Here is a 19,514-nt window from a genome sequence, read left to right as displayed (position 1 = left end):
CTAAATATACTGTACAATAAAAAGTATGCTACATTCCATTAGGAAGTTAGTGCACCACACCCACACAACAAATATTGCTAACAAGGTGAAATCCAGGACTGGTTGTATAAATTTGAACACCCCCCACCCCCACCCCAAGTTTGGATCTTACCTGCTGGTTAGCATGTTCTTCACAATAAACATCTACATCTGAAGTTATATTTTGTGCACGAGTATATGAGTTCAGTGGACTTGGTCTTGCACTTAAGGTGATCACTCTGTGATAGAAATCAATATGCAATAATAATAATAATAATAATAATAATAATAATAATAAACTGTTTCAAATTTATATCATCAATGCTGGAGTTTCCCTTGTTTGCAAAATAAATTTTGTAAATACAGTAAGGAAAGTTCTGGCAGAATGCCATAATGTAGGTCCACAGTCGTGTAAATACAAAACAGGCAGAAAAATCAATGTCACAGACTGAAGTTATTTTCAATGGGCAAGCAGACAAAATGTTTTACTACCTGTGGGAAACAGAAGGAAAAAAACGCAAACATGAAATTAAAGTTGAACTAAATAAGCCCTCGGTCACAATTTTTAGTCTTTTTGACCAGATTTCAACACTTCTAAGAGATTCTTCATCAGAATTTAAATATTTAAAGTGGCATGTCATGTATAAAATAAATAACACGCTAGAAGGACTTTAATCACAACAGACTGCGTCTGTTGCTACCTGTGGATTTATAGGTATGAGCAGCCCACAGTGGCTCACCTTTCATGTATTCTTTTTAAAATTTTTGTGACTAAAGCCCTTCGGGCTTGTTGTTTATTTTATACATGACATGCCACTTTAAATATTTAAATTCTGATGAAGACACTCTAAGAAGTGTTGAAACATGGTCAAAAAGACTAAAAATTGTGACCGACGGCTTATTTAGTTCAACTTTAATTTATAAACGGTCACTGAACCAAGCAGGCATATTTAAAACTCTGAAATATGAAATTATCCATGTTAATGGTTGAGTCCCGTGACTGTACACTGGATCACTTACAGAAATACAAAACACATTTAAACAGATGTGCAGACAGTATCTAAATTAAAGTATTTACACAGGAACATCAGACACCGAACAGGCACTTAAGATAAATTTTATTACAAGTGGATCCTAGTTATCATCATCTTTCACCTGCTTGTTGTGTGATCATTCAATACTAGCATAGTTTATGAAAACTCTGTATTTCAACCTAGATATTATTATTAATTCCAACGCAATTAATGAAATTATGTTTCAAAGCATTTACCTGTTTATCTGGCAAACCACTGCATGAGAAATTTTGAAGTTCCAATGATGGCTGCATAATTCCTTCAGATACCTCAGCTTTACAAATTTTTGCTTCCTGGAACATGAAAAGCACATTTCCTGTCACTATTTTACATGTAAGAATGGTTAAACATAGCAAAACAGGAAAAAAGACAATATTTAATAAGACTTGTTGCATCAAACAATTTACAAAAATGCAGTTGGGTGACGTCTTCGACCCCGATATTTTCAAGGTACAAATGCAACCTGAGATTGCTGTGTAAGGAAATTTAAAACCTTGGTATGCAGGGCTTTCACAGAGACACAATGCATAAACCATAAATACTATTGCCTTCTCACAAGCAAAGATGACCAATGGCGGAAGTTATCAGTAGTGAATATTAATTACCAATTGGTGAACAAGTCGCATTCACTCTCTCCTTCCGTTGTTTCACTAGGCAAAGAGCAGGATTCCATGTAGAATTTAAGCAAAAACCTCTGACTATATTTTTACAGTCATTTGATAATTTAATCTCAACTGCTTCCTTAATAGCACAAACCTAATAGCAGGAAGTGTATGCCAGAATCTCTATGTTGTTTTATTCCACAGAATGACTGATGCCAAACCAACATTGTGCAATAGCAGATTTGCTCGGTTGTTTTAAGGGTGTGTGAAACTTATGCTCAATACAGTGGTTCTCCACAGTCCTTATAGTGTGACCAATGCATGACATCCTCTGCACAGGTTAAGGTAGACAACCTCCTCTATAAACCATAAGAGAATCCCAATCTTAGACAGTCACTGAAAACCACACTTCACAAGATGTCCACAGAATATGACCAATCCTGTTGGAAATGCTATCTACATAAGGCAAAAAGGTCATCAATTTAGGTACCACCTTGTTATTTCTATTGCTCACCAAGTTCACAGTTTTTGTATGTCCATCCTTTTGACTGGATGTCTGGGTGACCATGGCCATTCACTACTGTAAGAAAATGAAACACATGATCTTATTTATTGTGCAGCTACCAGTTTTGGCACTGCAATGCACCATCTTCAGGCCTTAGTTGACACTGAACGGATTATCACGATCCATATATATGATGCACCAGTGGCCAACATAACTGGTTTACACAGACTAGCTGTAGCTGTGATATCGTCTCTCCGACCATCAACTGTCAACCGTCAACTGTGCATCATATATATGGTGGTGATAACCTCTTCAGCATCAACTAAGGCCTGAAGATGGCGCATTGCACTGCCAAAACTGATAGCTACACAATAAATAATATCATAAGGACAGTCGGAGGCATTTTATTTTCTTACAACAATTCACAGTTGGTTGACAGCCCACACTTATGATCTGTCTTTCATTATAACCATTCTGGCAAAAGGTGACTTCGATGTGGACTAACTCAGCTGAAAAACTTTCAAGGTCTGAGATGAAGATTCTTTGATATCTTCCATAAACAAATTGGCAATAAGAGGTGAAAAAGGGCTCCCTGCCGCAATATCACCTATCTGTTGATAGAATGGATCACTAGATAAAAAGTAAATGAAAGGCAATCCATGTCAAAATAGGTTATTCAATTCAACATCAAACCTAACCTCAATTAAATATAATAAATATGACAGAGTAACATGAACAAAGATAGAGACTACATCAAAACTTACTTAAATATCACAGTAAACTCAAATTCAGACCCTCTAATTGACATAAGAAATATGCGGAGTTGTTAATGTGATGCATGCAGTAAACTATTGGTGGGTTCAACAGAGTAGCAAGGTATTTTGCTACATGGTGTCTCAGTGCAACAATGTTACTGACAATGTGCTACAAGGTTAAGATTCTTGATAGTCTCTTGCGACAAGAAACTTTCCTTCAGGAGATTGTCAAGTCTTCCTATCAACCCTTTTTGTCAAGTCAGCACAATACTTTGGATCAAATAGTAAACACTGCATCATTTGAATGTAATCTTGCTTGTCCAACACTACCATACAGCACTGCTCTTGTCCACAGGCGAGATAATAATATCAGGATCCACCTTGAGTGAACACAAAGCAGCCCTTCTCGGCTGATTTAATATTATATTAATTCTCCTGCTGCTCATCACATCAACCAATGCGCTAGCTCGGCTACTGTTCATGAAATGATCTTTTTCACTCACCAACAGTTGGATTTTGTTTCCAAGAAATTATTTTGGGCTTCATTTGAAGGTTGCCTGGATAGAGCTTCTTGGTCCTAGTTTGAATAGGAATTTTATTCCAAAACTGCCTGGCATTCAGCTATGTTTCAACATTTCGCAGCTTGGAGTGTAATATCACATCTTGATGTTCTGTGATAAATTTCATGGAGAAAGCTTGGGACAATGCAGTTTTATCCATGCTGTCAACAGATTTAAACTTTGCACTGATACTCAAGCATTTATAAGATGTTGATTTTGTAAGTTCTGTTGAACAGGTGTTTTTGAACTAGCTTCTGATGTTGCCAAGGAGGTTACGAAAGAAACATGTCTTGTTCTGACTGGGGCATCTTCACCCAAGAATAATATTACAGCAGCTGACAGGGCTGCTTTGCATTCACTTAGGATGGATCCCGATACTGATCCCCTTCCTGTGAACAAGGGCAATGCCACAGCTATGGTGGGAAAATGGGATTATTTCCAGAATCAAACTTAGGCATCAAACTGATAAGGTTTCAGCTTTCAAATCCACAAGTGAAACAGTGATACAAGGAGTCCTCCAAGGCTCAATTCTTGTCTCTTTCCTTTTTCTAGCATATATTAATGACATGGTAAACCCTTCAACCCTCACAAAGCAAATTATCCTGAAGTTGAGACAGTTTCATACTATGGCAAAGACTGTGAGGAAGTGGAATTTTTAGCAACTAATGGGATACAATAATTAAGTTCAAATTTCCAAGCTCAACACATAAAGATCAATGTAAGTAAATCTCTCAGATGCTAAGATTTGAAACTGGCAACTCAGAGCACTCATGCATAAATGGCATCTGTGCCAGTGGTGGTGGAAGCAAACATCTGTAAATTCCTAGGTGTTCAACTAGATTCAAACCTCCAGTGGATTAACAATATTATATTAATGCTGTGTATAATAAAATCAGTAATGGCCTGTATTTTCTTAGCCAGCTGTCCAAAATGGTGCCCAACCATAGCCGGATAATTGTAAATTACAGCACAATACATCACTGTCTTATCTACTGCATAGAAATATGGGATTGCACTGCAGATATACACCTTAACAAACAAATTACTGCTGCCACAAAAATGAGGACTAAGGATTAGACATGTACTGGGCAACAAAGATTCTTGCCATGAAGTTTTCATAGAACACAAATACTTTGCCATCTACTATTGGTACCTCTATAAATTAATTTCTTTTTTGTTTGCCAGAAAACTGAAGTAATTAAATGTAGTGATGTATGTGATCACAATCCCACGCCCAATGGTAACTACTTCAGGCAATAAACTAAATTAAAAATGACTGAACAAAGTCCGTACATTAATGGGCTAATATACTAATAAACTGCAAGAATCCCTGAAAACAATTTTTGTTCCAGTAATAAAAAACAGTTCAAATAAAAAAAATAAAAAATCGGATGAAAGGTGTCTGTATTCACTTCACAAACTTCCAAAGTAGTAAACATTTATTAGGGACCTCTGACGTATTGTAACAATCAATGTATATGCAGGGTAGACAATAGCAATTTCAAGTGGTTTTTATAAACCAAGAATATTATTTTATGAAGTACAGAATTTATGATACATGGCAAATTAATGATTCTCACTCTCCTAATATGTGTGAAGATTGTAATGTGCTTTGACAATAATTATTGAACACTGTAATTTCAAGAATGTAAGAAAAAGATAGACTGCTATTTACAGTAAAAATGATGTGTTAGTTGTACACAGGCACAATTAAAAAGACACTTGCACATTAGCTTTTGGGCACAGCCTTTGTCAGATAAAGAAAGAGATACACATACACATTCATACACATAAGCAAGCGCACCTCATGCACGCACAACCGCCATCTCCGGCAGCTCAGACCAGAACACACCCTGGTTCCAACTGCCAAAGACAGTGGTCATGTGTGCACAAGGTGCGCTTGCTTGTTCTTGTTGTTGTTGTGGTCTTCAGTCCAGAGACTGGTTTGATGCAGCTCTTCATGCAACTCTATCCTGTGCCAACTTCATCATCTCCCAGTACCTACTGCAACCTACATCCTTCTGAATCTGCTTAGTGTATTCATCTCTTTGTCTCCCTCTGCGATTTTTACCCTCTACGCTGCCCTCCAGTACTAAATTGGTGATCCCTTGATGCCTCAGAACATGTCCTACCAACCGGTCCCTTCTTCTTGTCAAGTTGTGCCACAAACTCCTCTTCTCCCCAATTCTATTCAATACCTCCTCATTAGTTGTGTGATCTACCCATCTAATCTTCAGCATTCTTCTGTAGCACCACATTTTGAAAGCTTCTATTCTCTTCTTGTCCAAACTATTTATTGTCCGCATTTCACTTCCATACATGGCTACACACCATACAAATACTTTCAGAAACGACTTCCTGACACTTAAATCTATACTCGATGTTAGCAAATTTCTCTTTCCGGAAAGTCTTTCCGTGGCATTGCCAGTCTGCATTTTATATCCTGTCTACTTCAACCATCATCAGTTATTTTGCTGCCCAAATAGCAAAACTCTTTTACTACTTTAAGTGTCTCATTTCCTAATCTAATTCCCTCACCATCACCTGACTTAATTCCACTACATTTCACTATCCTCGTTTTGCTTTTGTTGATGTTCATCTTATATCCTCCTTTCAAGACACTGTCCATTCCGTTCAACTGCTCTCCCAAGTCCTTTGCCCTCTCTGACAGAATTACAAGGTCATCAGCGAACCTCAAAGTTTTCATTTCTTCTCCAGGGATTTTAATACCTACTCCGAATTTTTCTTTTGTTTCCTTTACTGCTTGCTCAATATACACATTGAATAACATCAGGGAGAGGCTACAACCATGTCTCACTCCCCTCCCAACCACTGCTTCCCTTTCATGCCCCTTGACTCTTATAACTCCCATATGGTTTCTATAGAAATTGTAAATGGCCTTTCGCTCCCAGTATTTTATCCCTGCCACCTTCAGAATTTGAAAGAGACTATTCCAGGCAACATTGTCAAAAGCTTTCTCTAAGTCTACAAATGCTAGAAATGTAGGTTTGCCTTTTCTTAATCTTACTTCTAAGATAAGTCGTAAGGTCACTATTGCCTCACGTGTTCCAGTATTTATAAAGAATCTTAACTGATCTTCCCTGAGGTCGGCTTCTACCAGTTTTTCCATTTGTCTCTAAAGAATTCGCATTAGTATTTTGCAGCCATGACTTATTAAACTGATAGTTTGGTAATTTTCACATCTGTCAACACCTGCTTTCTTTGGGATTGGAATTATTATATTCTTCTTGAAGTCTGAGGGTATTTCGCCTGTCTCATACATCTTGCTCACCAAATGGTAGAGTTTTGTCAGGGCTGGCTGTCCCAAGGCTGTCAGTAGTTGTAATGGAATGTTGGGTACTCCCGCGGCCTTGTTTCGACGCAGGTCTATCAGTGCTCTGTCAAACTCTTTGTGCAGTATCATATCTCCCATATCATCTTCATCTTCATCCTCTTCCATTCCCATAATACTGTCCTCAAGAACATCACTCTTGTATAGACCCTCTATATACTCCTTCCACCCTTCTGCTTTCCCTTCTTTGCTTAGAACTGGGTTTCCATCTGAGCTCTTGATATTCATACAAGTGGTTCTCTTTTCTCCAAAGGTCTCTTTAATTTTATGTGGGCAGTATCTATCTTACCCCTAGTGAGATAAGCCTCTACATCCTTTCATTTGTCTTCTAGCCATCCCTGTTTAGCCATTTTGCACTTCCTGTTGATCTCATTTTTTAGATGTTTGTATTCCTTTTTGCCTGCTTCTTTTTCTGCATTTTTATATTTTCTCCTTTCATCAATTAAATTCAATATTTCTTCTGTTACCCAAGGATTTCTACCAGCCCTCGTCTTTTTACCTACTTGATTCTCTGCTGACTTCACTACTTCATCCCTCAGAGCTACCCATTCATCTTCTACTGTATTTCTCTCCCCCATTCCTGTCAATTGTTCCCTTATGCTCTCCCTGAAACTCTGTACAACCTCTGGTTCTGTCAGTCTATCCAGGTTCCATCTCCTTAAATTCCCACCTTTTTGCAGTTTCTTCATTTTTGATCTACAGTTCATAATCAATAAATTGTGGTCAGAGTCCACATCTGCCCCTGGAAATGTCTTACAATTTAAAACCTGGTTCCTAAATCTCTGTCTTACCATTGCATAATCTATCTGCAACCTTCTAGTATCTCCAGGCCTCTTCCATGTATATAACCTTCTTTCAAGATTCTTGAACCAAGTGTTAGCTATGATTAAGTTATGCTCTGTGCAAAATTCTACCAGGCGGCTTTCTCTTTCATTTCTTACCCCCATTCCATATTCATCTACTACGTTTCCTTCTCTTCCTTTTCCTACTATCAAATTCCAGTCACCCATGAGCTTTACATTTTCGTCTCCCTTCACTATCTGAATAATTTCTTTTATCTCACCATACATTTCATCAATGTCTTTGTCATCTGCAGAGCTAATTGGCATATAAACTTGTACTACTGTGGTAGGTGTGGGCTTTGTGTGTATCTTGGCCACAATAATGTGTTCACTATGCTGATTGTAGTAGCTTACCCGCACTCCTATTTTTTTATTCATTTATAAACCTACTCCGGCATGACCCCTATTTGATTTTGTATTTATAACCCTGTATTCACCTGGCCAGAAGTCTTGTTCCTCCTGCCATCGAACTTCACTAATTCCCACTATATCTAACTTTAACCGATCCATTTCCATTTTTAAATTTTCTAACCGACCTGCCCGATTAAGGGATGTGACATTCCACGCTCCGATCCGTAGAATGCCAGTTTTCTTTCTCCTGATAACGACGACCTCCTTTGTAGTCTCCGCCCGGAGATCCGAGTGGGAACTATTTTATCTCCAGAATATTTTACACAAGAGGACGCCATCGTCATTTAACCAAAAAGTAAAGCTAAATGCCTTCAGGAAAAATTACAGCTGTAGTTTCCCTCTTGCTTGCAGCCATTCGCAGTACCAGCACAGCAAGGCCATTTTGGTTAGTGTTACAAGGCCTGATCATTCAATCATCAGTCAGACTGTTGCCCCCGCAACTACTGAAAAGGCTGCTGCCCCTCTTCAGGAACCACATGTTTGTCTGGCCTCTCAACAGAGACTCCTCCGATGTGGTTGCACCTACAGTACGGCTATCTGTATCGCTGAGGCACGCAAGCCTATCCACCAATGGCAAGGTCCGTAGTCGTTTATGTGAATGAATGTGTGCTTATGGTCCCCCCCCCCCCCCCTCCCCCGATGAAGGCTGTGGCCGAAAGTTAATGTGGAAGTGTCTTAATTGTGTTTGCCTGCAACTTAATGTGTCATTTTTAATGCAATCATTTTTTCCTAACTTTGTCAATATTCTAACATGGAGTTTCCATTATTGGATCATTGTAATTGCTACCTATAATACTAATTGTAAGCTCTGTATGTAATTGACATTTGCAAATGCTGTCATATCGATGACCCCACGCAAAAAAATCTAAATGGATAAATAAAATAAATAAAAAGATGGTGTGTTTACTGTCTGAGCCAGTATATCACATACTCAATGCCGACTGGACAAAAAGAGTTGGGAGTGTCTAGATTGTATGGTCTTCTGAAGATTCACAAGGAAGGGATTCCTCTTACACCTACTGTCAGTAGCACAGGTGCTACCATATAACAAAATACATTGCTACTCTGTTGAGCCCACTAATAGTTTAGTGTGCACATCACATTAAGAACTCAGCAGATCACTTATGTTGATTACAGGGACTGTGTTTGAGTGACTATAATATTTAAGTCAGTTTTTATGTGGTGTCCATCTTCACTCATGTTCTTCTGTCTGACTCATTACAGTTAATTGGAGTTAGGTTTTGTGCTGAATTGATTAACCTATTTTGACGTGTGTTGACTTCCATTTACTTTTCATTCAATGACAGGTTCTATGGACAGACAAATGAAGCTGCAAGGGGTAGGCCTTTGTTATCTATTATTACCTATCTGTTTATGGAAGATTTTGAGGAACGTACCCTGAAGTCAGCAGCTTTGCAAACCAAGGTGCTTTTTCAGAAATGCAGATGATACTTTTGTTGTTTGGCCTCATAGAAATGAGAATTTAAACAGCTTTTCAAAATTAACTCCATCCGAAAATTTGCCTCATATTGAGGTGGAAAAGGATAGCTGCTTTCCCTTCCTTAAGGTGTTGGTCAAGAGGGAGGCTAATAATATGTTCAGACGTGCTGTTTACAGGAAGCCACCTCGCACTGATTTGTATTTTCAGGCCTCAGCTTTCACACCCTGGTCCATAGGGCCCACATCATCTCAGACCCTGTCAGTTTGTCAGATGAGTTAGCCCACCTCAAAGTCACTTTTTACCAGAACAGTTACAGTGAAAGACAGGTTAGTTATGCATTCCACTACTGACGAACAGTGAATCAGGTGAGTGGCAGAAACAGTGAGGTGGCACCAAAGTCTATGGCCTTTTTTCCTTACACAGTGTGGTAAAGCATTTAAATTCAAGCAGCCTCCTTGACTGAAATTGATATTTTGATATTAGAGACAACTGCTTAGCCTGAAGCTAATTCTTGCATGAGAAAGTAAATTCCTAGGAAAAGACTAAGAAAACCAATATCTTATTTTCAGTTTTATGACTAGCTTACATGTTTTCTTTTCTGATCCTCAATGTTACGTACCCTTTCTTCAATACCATTTTTACTCTTTTGAATAAATTTAAAATAACAAAACCCGTACTGGGGAAGAAAAGTGATGCATTACATTAGGTAGCATTTCCAACAGTAATGGTCATATTCTGTGGAAACACTGTGTTACGTGCATTTTCCAACAACCATTTAAGATTAGAGCCCTTTTGGGATTTGTAACTAATGGCAGTTGCCTACCATATCCCCTGAGGTGGTATGTGATACTGTGATACACTGGTCAAATCATAAGGGGACGAGAAGGGGGGAACGGGGAAGGGGGGCAGAGGGGAGAGGAGGGAGAGAGGGAGAGGAGGGAGAGAGGGAGAGAGGGAGGAGGGGGAGGTGAGGGACTGGTATGTTGAACATAAAAACCAGACTTAAAAAGCTGAGCAAATCTGTTACTGCAAAACATTGCCTTGGCATTGGTCATCCTATGAAATTTAACAACACAGAAATTCTGGCATGCATATTTCACTATTGGGATAGTGTTATTATGGAAGCAGTTAAGATTAAAGTAGCAAGTGACCCCATTAATATATATTGTGGTCAAACAACTGACTGACAGAGTTAATGTGACTTGCTCACCCATTGGTAATTAATATTCACCATCAATAACTTTTGACATTGTTTATCTTTGGCTGTGTGGTGGTGCTATAAAAAATGTGTTGTGTGTGCATATGTGAGTGTTTTGTCTTTTTGTGTATACCCCCACACACTGAGGTTTGTGTGTGTTTTGTTTTTCTGCATACATCTCGCATACTGAGGTTTTAAATTTCCTTGCACAATGCTTTCACATTGCATTTGTGTCTTATAAATGATAGTGTGTGCACCACTCAAAAAAAAAAAAAAAAAAAAAAAAAAAAAAATATCGGTGGTTGTGAAAGACATCACCCAGCTGCATTCTTGCCTGTAAATTATTTGAACATTTTATATGCTTGGAGAAACTCATGTTTCACAGACTTAATATAGTTTTATTTTCTTCTTCATCCACCTTCCCAGGTTAGCATAAAATGCACCTGTTTCAGTTTCCCCATCTTGTCCTTGGTATTCCCACTGATTGTCTCCTGAAAGATTCATAATGTAAGGTGTGCTTTGGGACCTTTGTTTCTGACATGCTCAGAACATACTCCTTGCATTCATTTTTATTTTATAGAGCTTCCTCTAAATCTGTTTCACAAACAGTTCTGCCTTTATGAAGATGTTACTGAATTTATCTTGTCTGCTGCACCCTCTTACAAATGGGTGGACCTTTATTTCTACTGTTTCCAATTACCTAAGACCTTTCTTTCTTTATTTATTTCTTTGTCAGAGCCAACATTCTGTTCTTTTCAGTAAGGTGCGAACAGCCATTACTTTACAAAATTTCATTTCCATCTCTTTCTTCTCTTTACCTTTGAAGATTCTTGTTGTTGCCCTCATATTATTTGTTACATCCTTGTCTTCATATGTATGTGTACTGGAAATGAGACATTACCTTCAACATTTTACCATATATACTGATTGTTGATCTGGCTGGTTCCTTTCTTATGAAAGCCATTACCTTAGTTTTAACAGCACAAGAACAGTATACATTAACAACAAAATATATAACAGCCAGTTAAAAATCAAAGAGATACATATCCAATCAAAAGAATATGTTTCAGAGTAACATCCATGTACAGATGAGTACAATACTTCCTGGTCATCACCCGACTTCTATAAACAGCAAAATAGACTTGAACATAATGACCCAACATCATGCTATGCTTTTTGTTGAAGTTGGGTGATTATCATAAAGCGCTGTATTATTCTGCCACGACTACTTCATCCTGTGCGAACCTCTTTATCTTAGCATTTCCGAGTCGCACTTGTTTATGTTCTGTAGGGCTGCCTCTGGTACCATGGAGGTTATTCCCTGATGTCTTAAAACATGTCTTCTCATCCTGTCCCTCTTTCCAGTCAGTGCATTCCATGCACTCCTTTTCCTGACTGATTCTGTAGAGAATCTCCTAATTCATTATTGCAGAGTCTAGTTAATTTTCAGCATCCTTCTGTCATACCACATCTCAAACCCTTTGACTAGCATCTGGCCTTTTGTTGGCCACTCCTACTGCCAGCACAACGTCTGTGCCCTGCTGGCTGCCCTTGATATGCAGGGGCTCCTCCCCTTGGAGACAGTTTAAGTGGCTTACTAGTACACTGCCACATGAGGCAGGGACCACCTTCATTGTTCATAGGCAAGCATGAAGCAGCAATGTGCTGCTATCGAATGAACTAGCTTGTGTCCTTGAGTCATGTGGGCATCAAGCACCCACGAATATTCCTCCACCTGCTGCATACTTACGTCATGGCTCAAACCTCCAGCAGGCAGTTGCAGTCACAGCTCAGTTCTAGGCTACTCGTGCCAGCTGCCTTTGATGGCCCATCTGTAGGAGGGTTCAGGCCAAGACTATGCCGCACCGTGACACTGCCTAGCAGCTACCTTCAATCTTCCCAGGACTCAGTGCTTTATGAATACTGAATGTATACTCACCTTCGGAAATTACTGGACTGACATTCTTACGGACTGTGATATGTACTCATCTTTGATCAAGTATGATCACTTCACTTGTTGCTGTTTTATGTGGAACTTCATCCTTTCATGATCAGTGGAACATCTGTGTACCTAATAGAAATTTACCTCACCAAGTTCACAGGGATATGAAAGTCCCACATCTGCATGGCACTGTGAACTAGCGTCACTTGTATTAACTGTTTGGTGCCAATAGGCTCACTTTTGGCACCTAATGCATGAGATATCACTTAATTGTTTCAATTGTGCATTGTGTCTTGGTTTTGGTTGTTTCATGTTTTTCCCCTTCTGCAATAGCTAAGCTCAGTAAAGGTAATTATTGTCTTGTTTACATTGCTAGAAATAGATTTGTGCACATATTTATTGATATTTAGATTCATTTAATGATTTTGCATTATGGTCATAGTATGCAGAAAATTTTTATTTGTACCTTTTTTCTTGAATTTTCTGATCAGCTACTTTAATGAGGCTTTACTTTCTAAAATAACGCCCTGAAATGAGGTCCACTGTGTCAGACATTTTGCCCACCACACCTATAATAGCTTTTTGCCGCCATCCCAATCCCAACAGTATCCTTGTCAGCACCTATGCTCCTTCTGCATCCAATTTCTTACCCTATGGCTTCTAACCCTGTGACCATCTCCACTGCAAGACTTGCCCTATACACCCTCCTACCATCATCTATACCACCCGTGCAACTGTCAAAACGTACACTATGAAAGGGAGAGCCACCTGTGGAACAACATGTTGTGTACCAGCTGTTAGTTGACAATGATTGACCTTTTTACACTGTCATGACTACCACCAAGTTATCATCTAGGATGAACTGGCATAGGCAAGGGTATATACTGGCGCCAAACGTGTATACTGGCAACACAATACCCTGTTGCAGAGCACGCTCTACAACATGAAAGCTGTGAACTCGGTGCCTGTTTCAGCACATGTGCCATTTGGATTCTTCCACCCGGCCACCAGTTCCTCAGAACACAGGTGGGAATAGGTGTTACATAACCCATGGTTCTTGCTACCCATCTCGCCTTAATATATGTTAACTTCTTCAGTATCAGCATTTTTTCTCAGTAACTATTCCTTGCTTCACTCCCTTTTAGTTTTCTATATTTTTAATTTCCTGGCCTGTCAATACCACCCACATCTACCACATACACTATATGATCAAAAGTACCTGGACACCCGGCTGAAAAGACAAACAAGTTCGTGACACCTTCCATCAGTAATGCTGGAATTCAATATGGTGTTGGCCCACCCTTACCCTTGATGACAGCTTCCACTCTCACAAGCGTACATTCAGTCAGGTGCTGGAAGGTTTCTTGGGGAATGACAGCCCATTCTTCATGCTTGATGGAGTGCTGCACTGAGATGAGGTATCGATATCGGTCAGTGAGGCCTGGCATGAAATCTGCGTTCCAAAACATCCCAAAGGTGTTCTATAGGATTTAGGTCAGAACTCTGTGGAGGCCAGTCCATTACAAGGATGTTATTGTCATGTAACCTCTCCGCCACAGGCCGTGCATTATGAACAGGTGTTCAATCGTGTTGAAAGATGCAATCGCCATCCCCGAATTGCTCTTCAACAGCAGGAAGCAAGAAGGTGTTTAAAACATCAATGTAGGCCTGTGCTATGATTGTGCCATGCAAAATAACAAGGGGTGCAAGGCCCCTCCATGAAAAACATGAGCACACTGTAACACCACCATCTCTGAATTTTACTGTTGCCACTACATACGCTGGCAGGTGACGTTCACCGGGCATTCGCCATACCGATGCCCTGCCATCGGATTGCCATATTGTGTACTATGATTTGTCACCCCACACAGCGTTTTTCCACTGTTTAATTGTCCAATGTTTACACTCTTTACACCAAGCGAGGCATCGTTTGACATTTACCAGCATGATGTATGGCTTATGAGCATGATGATGAAATCCAAGTTTTATCACCTTCCGCCTAACTGTCATAGTACGTGCAGTGGATCCTGAGGCAGTTTGGAATTCCTGTGCGACGATCTCGATAGATGTCTGCCTATTACACATTATGACCCTCTTCAACCGTCAGCGGTCTCTGTCAGTCAACATACAAAGTCGACCTGTATGCTTTTGTGCTGTACATGTCACTTCATTTTTCCACTTCAGTATCGCATCAGAAAAAGTTGACATAGGGATGTTTAGGAGTGTGGAAATCTCACATACAGACGTATGACACAAGTGACACTCAATCACCTGACCACATTCGAAGTCCGTGAGTTCTGCAGAGCGCCCCACTCTGCTCTCTCACGATGTCTAATGATTACTGAGGTCGCTGATATGGAGAACCTGGCAGTAGGTGACAGCACAATGCACCTAATACGAAAAACATATGTTTTTGGTGGTGTCTGGATACTTTTGATCACATAGTATACAATGCACTTGGCTTTCCAATCTTGTTAACTTGATATTTTGTCATTAATCTCTGTCTTGCATATTACCTTATCTTGTACATTTAAGCTTTTAGGTCTTCAACTGTCATCTGGTGCAGTCACCAGCAATCATTCTTTCCTTCTCATCCCGTTCTGTAAGTCTCCCATGACCTGGAGTTCTGGGTGACTCTTCCAAACGTTCCCCATTTCCTAAACCTCATCAGTCCTTTTCCTTCACTGATCTATACTTCTCTTTCAATCCTCCTGCAAGGAGGAGGAGCAGCTGGCTCCGAAACCTGGCAAATTTCTATACCTTTATACGTGAGTTCTCCTGCAGCCATTTGGTGAGGACATTTTTTATCTATCCAATTACATTATATAGCCTCTGCTGTTAGAATTGGTTACCTTTTAGAAAGTCATCAGCTCCTGCCAGATTCCACTGTTTTATGCATGAATTACTAAAAGGTGTTCCTTAGCGCCACAATATTTGACAATATGTTGGATACAGATGCAACTCCAGAAAACCAGCTTCACAACCTCCAACTCCATAATGTCAAATTAAACAACTTTCAGCTGTCTAGCTGCCAAACTAATCTTATTTGGCTACCAGTTTTGGCAATTTATTATGCTGTCTTCAGGTCTCTGACTCACATGTAGGAAGATTCCACCTCAATTCTGATCAAAACAGGGCCCAGCAATACAGGTATTAGTAGGTTTCTGCTATCAGATGGTGGCAGTATGTATCGCTGTTGAAATACCAGTATTGCTGGCCCCTGTTTTGATCAGAACTGAGGTGGAAGCTTCCTACATGTTGGTCAGAGGCATCAAGATGGTGTAGGAAATCGCCGAAACTGGTAGCCATATAAAATAAGTTTAGACACTAGATGGCTGATAGGTGTTTACCCCTTTAACTGCTCTGGATGTGTTAACGTGTGTGCCTTTGTACCTGTCCCTGTGTGCTCTGAACGTGTTTACGCGCACCACCAGTCCTTCTACCTGGTACTCTCAATGTTCAACGAACCAGGTAGAACGACTGGTGGAGTGCGTAAACACGTTCAGAGCACAGGGACAGGTGCAGGTACAAAGGCGTGGGCATTAACACGTCCAGAGCAGTTAAAGGGTTAATTTGACAGCCTGTTTTGAACAGCCGAGTCCCACAACCATCTCTGAAAAGATGGACAAACAGAGGTCCAACTACAGAGGCTGGCAGCTAGAGGACTCTAATACAACCCGTGGAGGTATTTTTTTGCTGCAGCCTTTCTTAACATACATGGGAGAATGGAAGCCCTCACTATTGTCTATGTGGTCCAGAAATGTGAATTATTCCTTTATGGACAGAAATTTCATCTCGTCACAGACCATCGACTTTTGTTCATCATCTTTGGACCCAGGCACTGGCTACCAGACAGAATCACCCAACACTTCCAGCATTAGGTGCTGTGCTAGTCTGACTTTCATTATTCTATCCCCTATTGTCGAAGTAGAGAGGATATAAAATGTAGACTGGCAATGGCAAGGAAATCGTTTCTGAAGAAGAGAAATTTGTTAACATCGAGTATAGATTTAAGTGTCAGGAAGTCGTTTCTGAAAGTATTTGTATGGAATGTAGCCATGTATGGAAGTGAAACATGGACGATAACCAGTTTGGACAAGAAGAGAATAGAAGCTTTCGAAATTTGGTGCTACAGAAGAATGCCGAAGATAAGGTGGGTAGATCATGTAACTAATGAGGAGGTATTGAATAGGATTGGGGAGAAGAGAAGTTTGTGGCACAACTTGACTAGAAGAAGGGATCGGTTGGTAGGACATGTTTTGAGGCATCAAGGGATCACCAATTTAGCATTGGAGGGAAGGGTGGAGGGTAAAAATCGTAGAGGGAGACCAAGAGATCAATACACTAAGCAGATTCAGAAGGATGTAGGTTGCAGTAGGTATTGGGAGATGAAGAAGCTTGCACAGGATAGAGTAGCATGGAGAGCTGCATCAAACCAGTCTCAGGACTGAAGACCACAACAACAACAACAACAACAACATCCCCTATTGGGCAGTCCTGCTGTCCCATGTCCTCATGTGACCTGACCAGCCTTTGACCAACGTGAATTGGAGCATTTCCAGCTCAACTGTAATCAGGATACAGCCATTCCAGCTTTCCCTTTAATATCACATGACATCATGGGTACCAATCATAATGATCAAACATTACGCCACTTCACTCACTTTGTGCAACACAGATGGCCCGGCCCTACTGGCCATGGCAAAATCAACTTCACCTAAACCAAGGGGTTCTGTTGTGGGATTCTGATGAGGGCTACTGCTGTGTTCTGATTCCTCCCTCTCTTTGGCCGTGAGTGCTGCACCTCTGCACACTGCCCCTTCAGCACACCGTGGATGAAAAGATTGGCAGACAGTACATGTTCTGACCCGTTTCCGACTGCAACATTGTGGACCTTGCTCATGAAAATTCCACCTATCAGGACCATCAAGCTGTACCTAACAGCAGTTCTCTCTCCTTGGCATGATGCTGTGGAGTTGTGGGAGAGTATCCACGTAGATTTTGCTGGCCCGTTTCTGGGCTCCAAGCAGTTGGTTGTGATTTATTCCTTTTCTCATTTCTCTTGTGAGTTCTGCATGTTCCAGGTCCTTACTGCCACTACAATTGCAGCAGAAAAAAAAATGTTGCCCTTGAAGGCACCACACGCACTTTGGCATCATATAATTGTACAACGTTCACTTCCCATGACTCCAAACAGTTTTGTGGCCATAAAGGGATTCAACATCCTTGTGCCATGCTCGTTCACCCTCCCTCCTAACAGTCATGCTGAATGCTTTGTCTGCATTTTTAAGACTCACCTCCAAAAGGAAATGATGTCCAAGTCTGCACATAATACCCTCTATAGTTGGCTGGCTACATGATCAATCACTCTCACCATACCCTCTGCTGTGTCCACTGCCAACACATATCATTGCTGAAGCTTCTGGCTGGGTACCCCTGTGTGACCCTGCAAGCTCAGATGCTGCCCAACTTGGATCCACAGGATAATCTCCTCATGCTACAAGTCCATGATGTATATGTATGCCGTGGTCTCCGCCCAGAAGCTTATACTGCACTACCAAAATCAGCTTCATCTCCACCACACTGCTCAACAGCTGCCTGCTTTTCTACCCCCAACAGACCCTCTGATCACAAGGTGGCTCATGCAACTTCCACCTAGCTCCGTCCCATTTTGGCCTTCCACCATGACACCTGACACCGACCTGGCACCCTTTCTGGTGGCGCTCCACTAAAACACTTACCATAGGCTTCTTCATGCCTGGCATTGCTGCTGGTGAGGAGGGAGGGTGGGTGGATGGGTGGCTGGGGATCAGGATGTAGTGATGCCACCTGTCATCAATGTGCCTACAGAAATTGAGTAGCTAATGTGACATTGTTGGCTACCAAGGTGCCACTACCCAAATGGTGCTAGTCACAAGAGCATCCTCTAACAGGGTCAGGGCTATCGGAATCATGTGTATAAGTTGGTCCAGAGCCACTCTGAACCACTTTTAATTCTGTCACAGTGCCATTCTGTGCCAATTGGTCTACTGTTTTTGTTCTCTCTGTAAACCCTATTTATTGGTGTTTCCTCTTCCGACACCATTAGTTTCCTTTTCGGAATCTGTTAGTAACTGGCTGAACTCTTAACAATATGTAACTGGACTGTGGTTGGATTGTTTCTTACAGTTTGCACAGCTCCAAGGAGCATTCTGTAACATATCTCAATTTGTTGAATAAACTGTGGCTAGTCTCTGTTAGTTCTGAGTGTAGATTATCTTTACATAAAAACACTAAAAGTAGAGCAGACGACAAAGCCGGCAGGTGTGATTTGCAAGTAGCAAACTGGTAGCTAGAGGCTGCAGTTTTGCACTAAACACCCAATATGAAAGAACTATTAAATGAAGTTATTATTAGACAAGTGTAAAGCAGCATAAAATGAACCCCAACAAAGAGACAATATAAAACAGGGAGGAGAGAGATAAAAGATGAGCTTTAAGAATAATTTCTCCATTTTATTGTTTGTTGAGATCCATGGCTGTGGATTATATGATTTTTAAGAAATACCGTTACAAGGCTCTTTTCACATATCGTTACAAGGCTCTTTTCACATATTTTTATTTATGCCAATATGTGTTTTGGACTTTCACCCATCATCAATTGGCGTAATACATATTATAATTTTCAGCTAGTATATTAACTGCAGTTTCAATTATGCATCTTGGCTATGCAAAATAACAGGTTTGTTTAGCTATTATACTTTGTTATTTGCATATTTATGATATATTACTCATTTAATGTATTTACTTTCTACTATGCTTCTTGTTGTTCCAATT

General features: G+C 40.3%; 1 protein-coding gene across 2 annotated transcripts in view; it reads right to left on the bottom strand.

Moving 5' to 3' along the window:
• LOC126480990 (uncharacterized) overlaps nt 1–19,514 on the bottom strand; it is a 251,807-nt gene that overhangs the window by 188,644 nt on the left and 43,649 nt on the right. For both annotated transcript variants that reach the window (XM_050104429.1, XM_050104428.1), the window contains exon 10: nt 1,289–1,384. In XM_050104429.1, the coding sequence (XP_049960386.1) occupies nt 1,289–1,384 (96 nt within the window). The remainder of the gene's footprint in view (nt 1–1,288; nt 1,385–19,514) is intronic.

This window comes from Schistocerca serialis, chromosome 5 (genome assembly GCF_023864345.2).
Source record: "Schistocerca serialis cubense isolate TAMUIC-IGC-003099 chromosome 5, iqSchSeri2.2, whole genome shotgun sequence".
In the NCBI taxonomy this organism is placed as follows: domain Eukaryota; kingdom Metazoa; phylum Arthropoda; class Insecta; order Orthoptera; family Acrididae; genus Schistocerca; species Schistocerca serialis.
The sequence above is the reverse complement of the archived record's forward strand: the minus strand, read 5'-3'. Positions and strand labels throughout refer to the sequence as shown.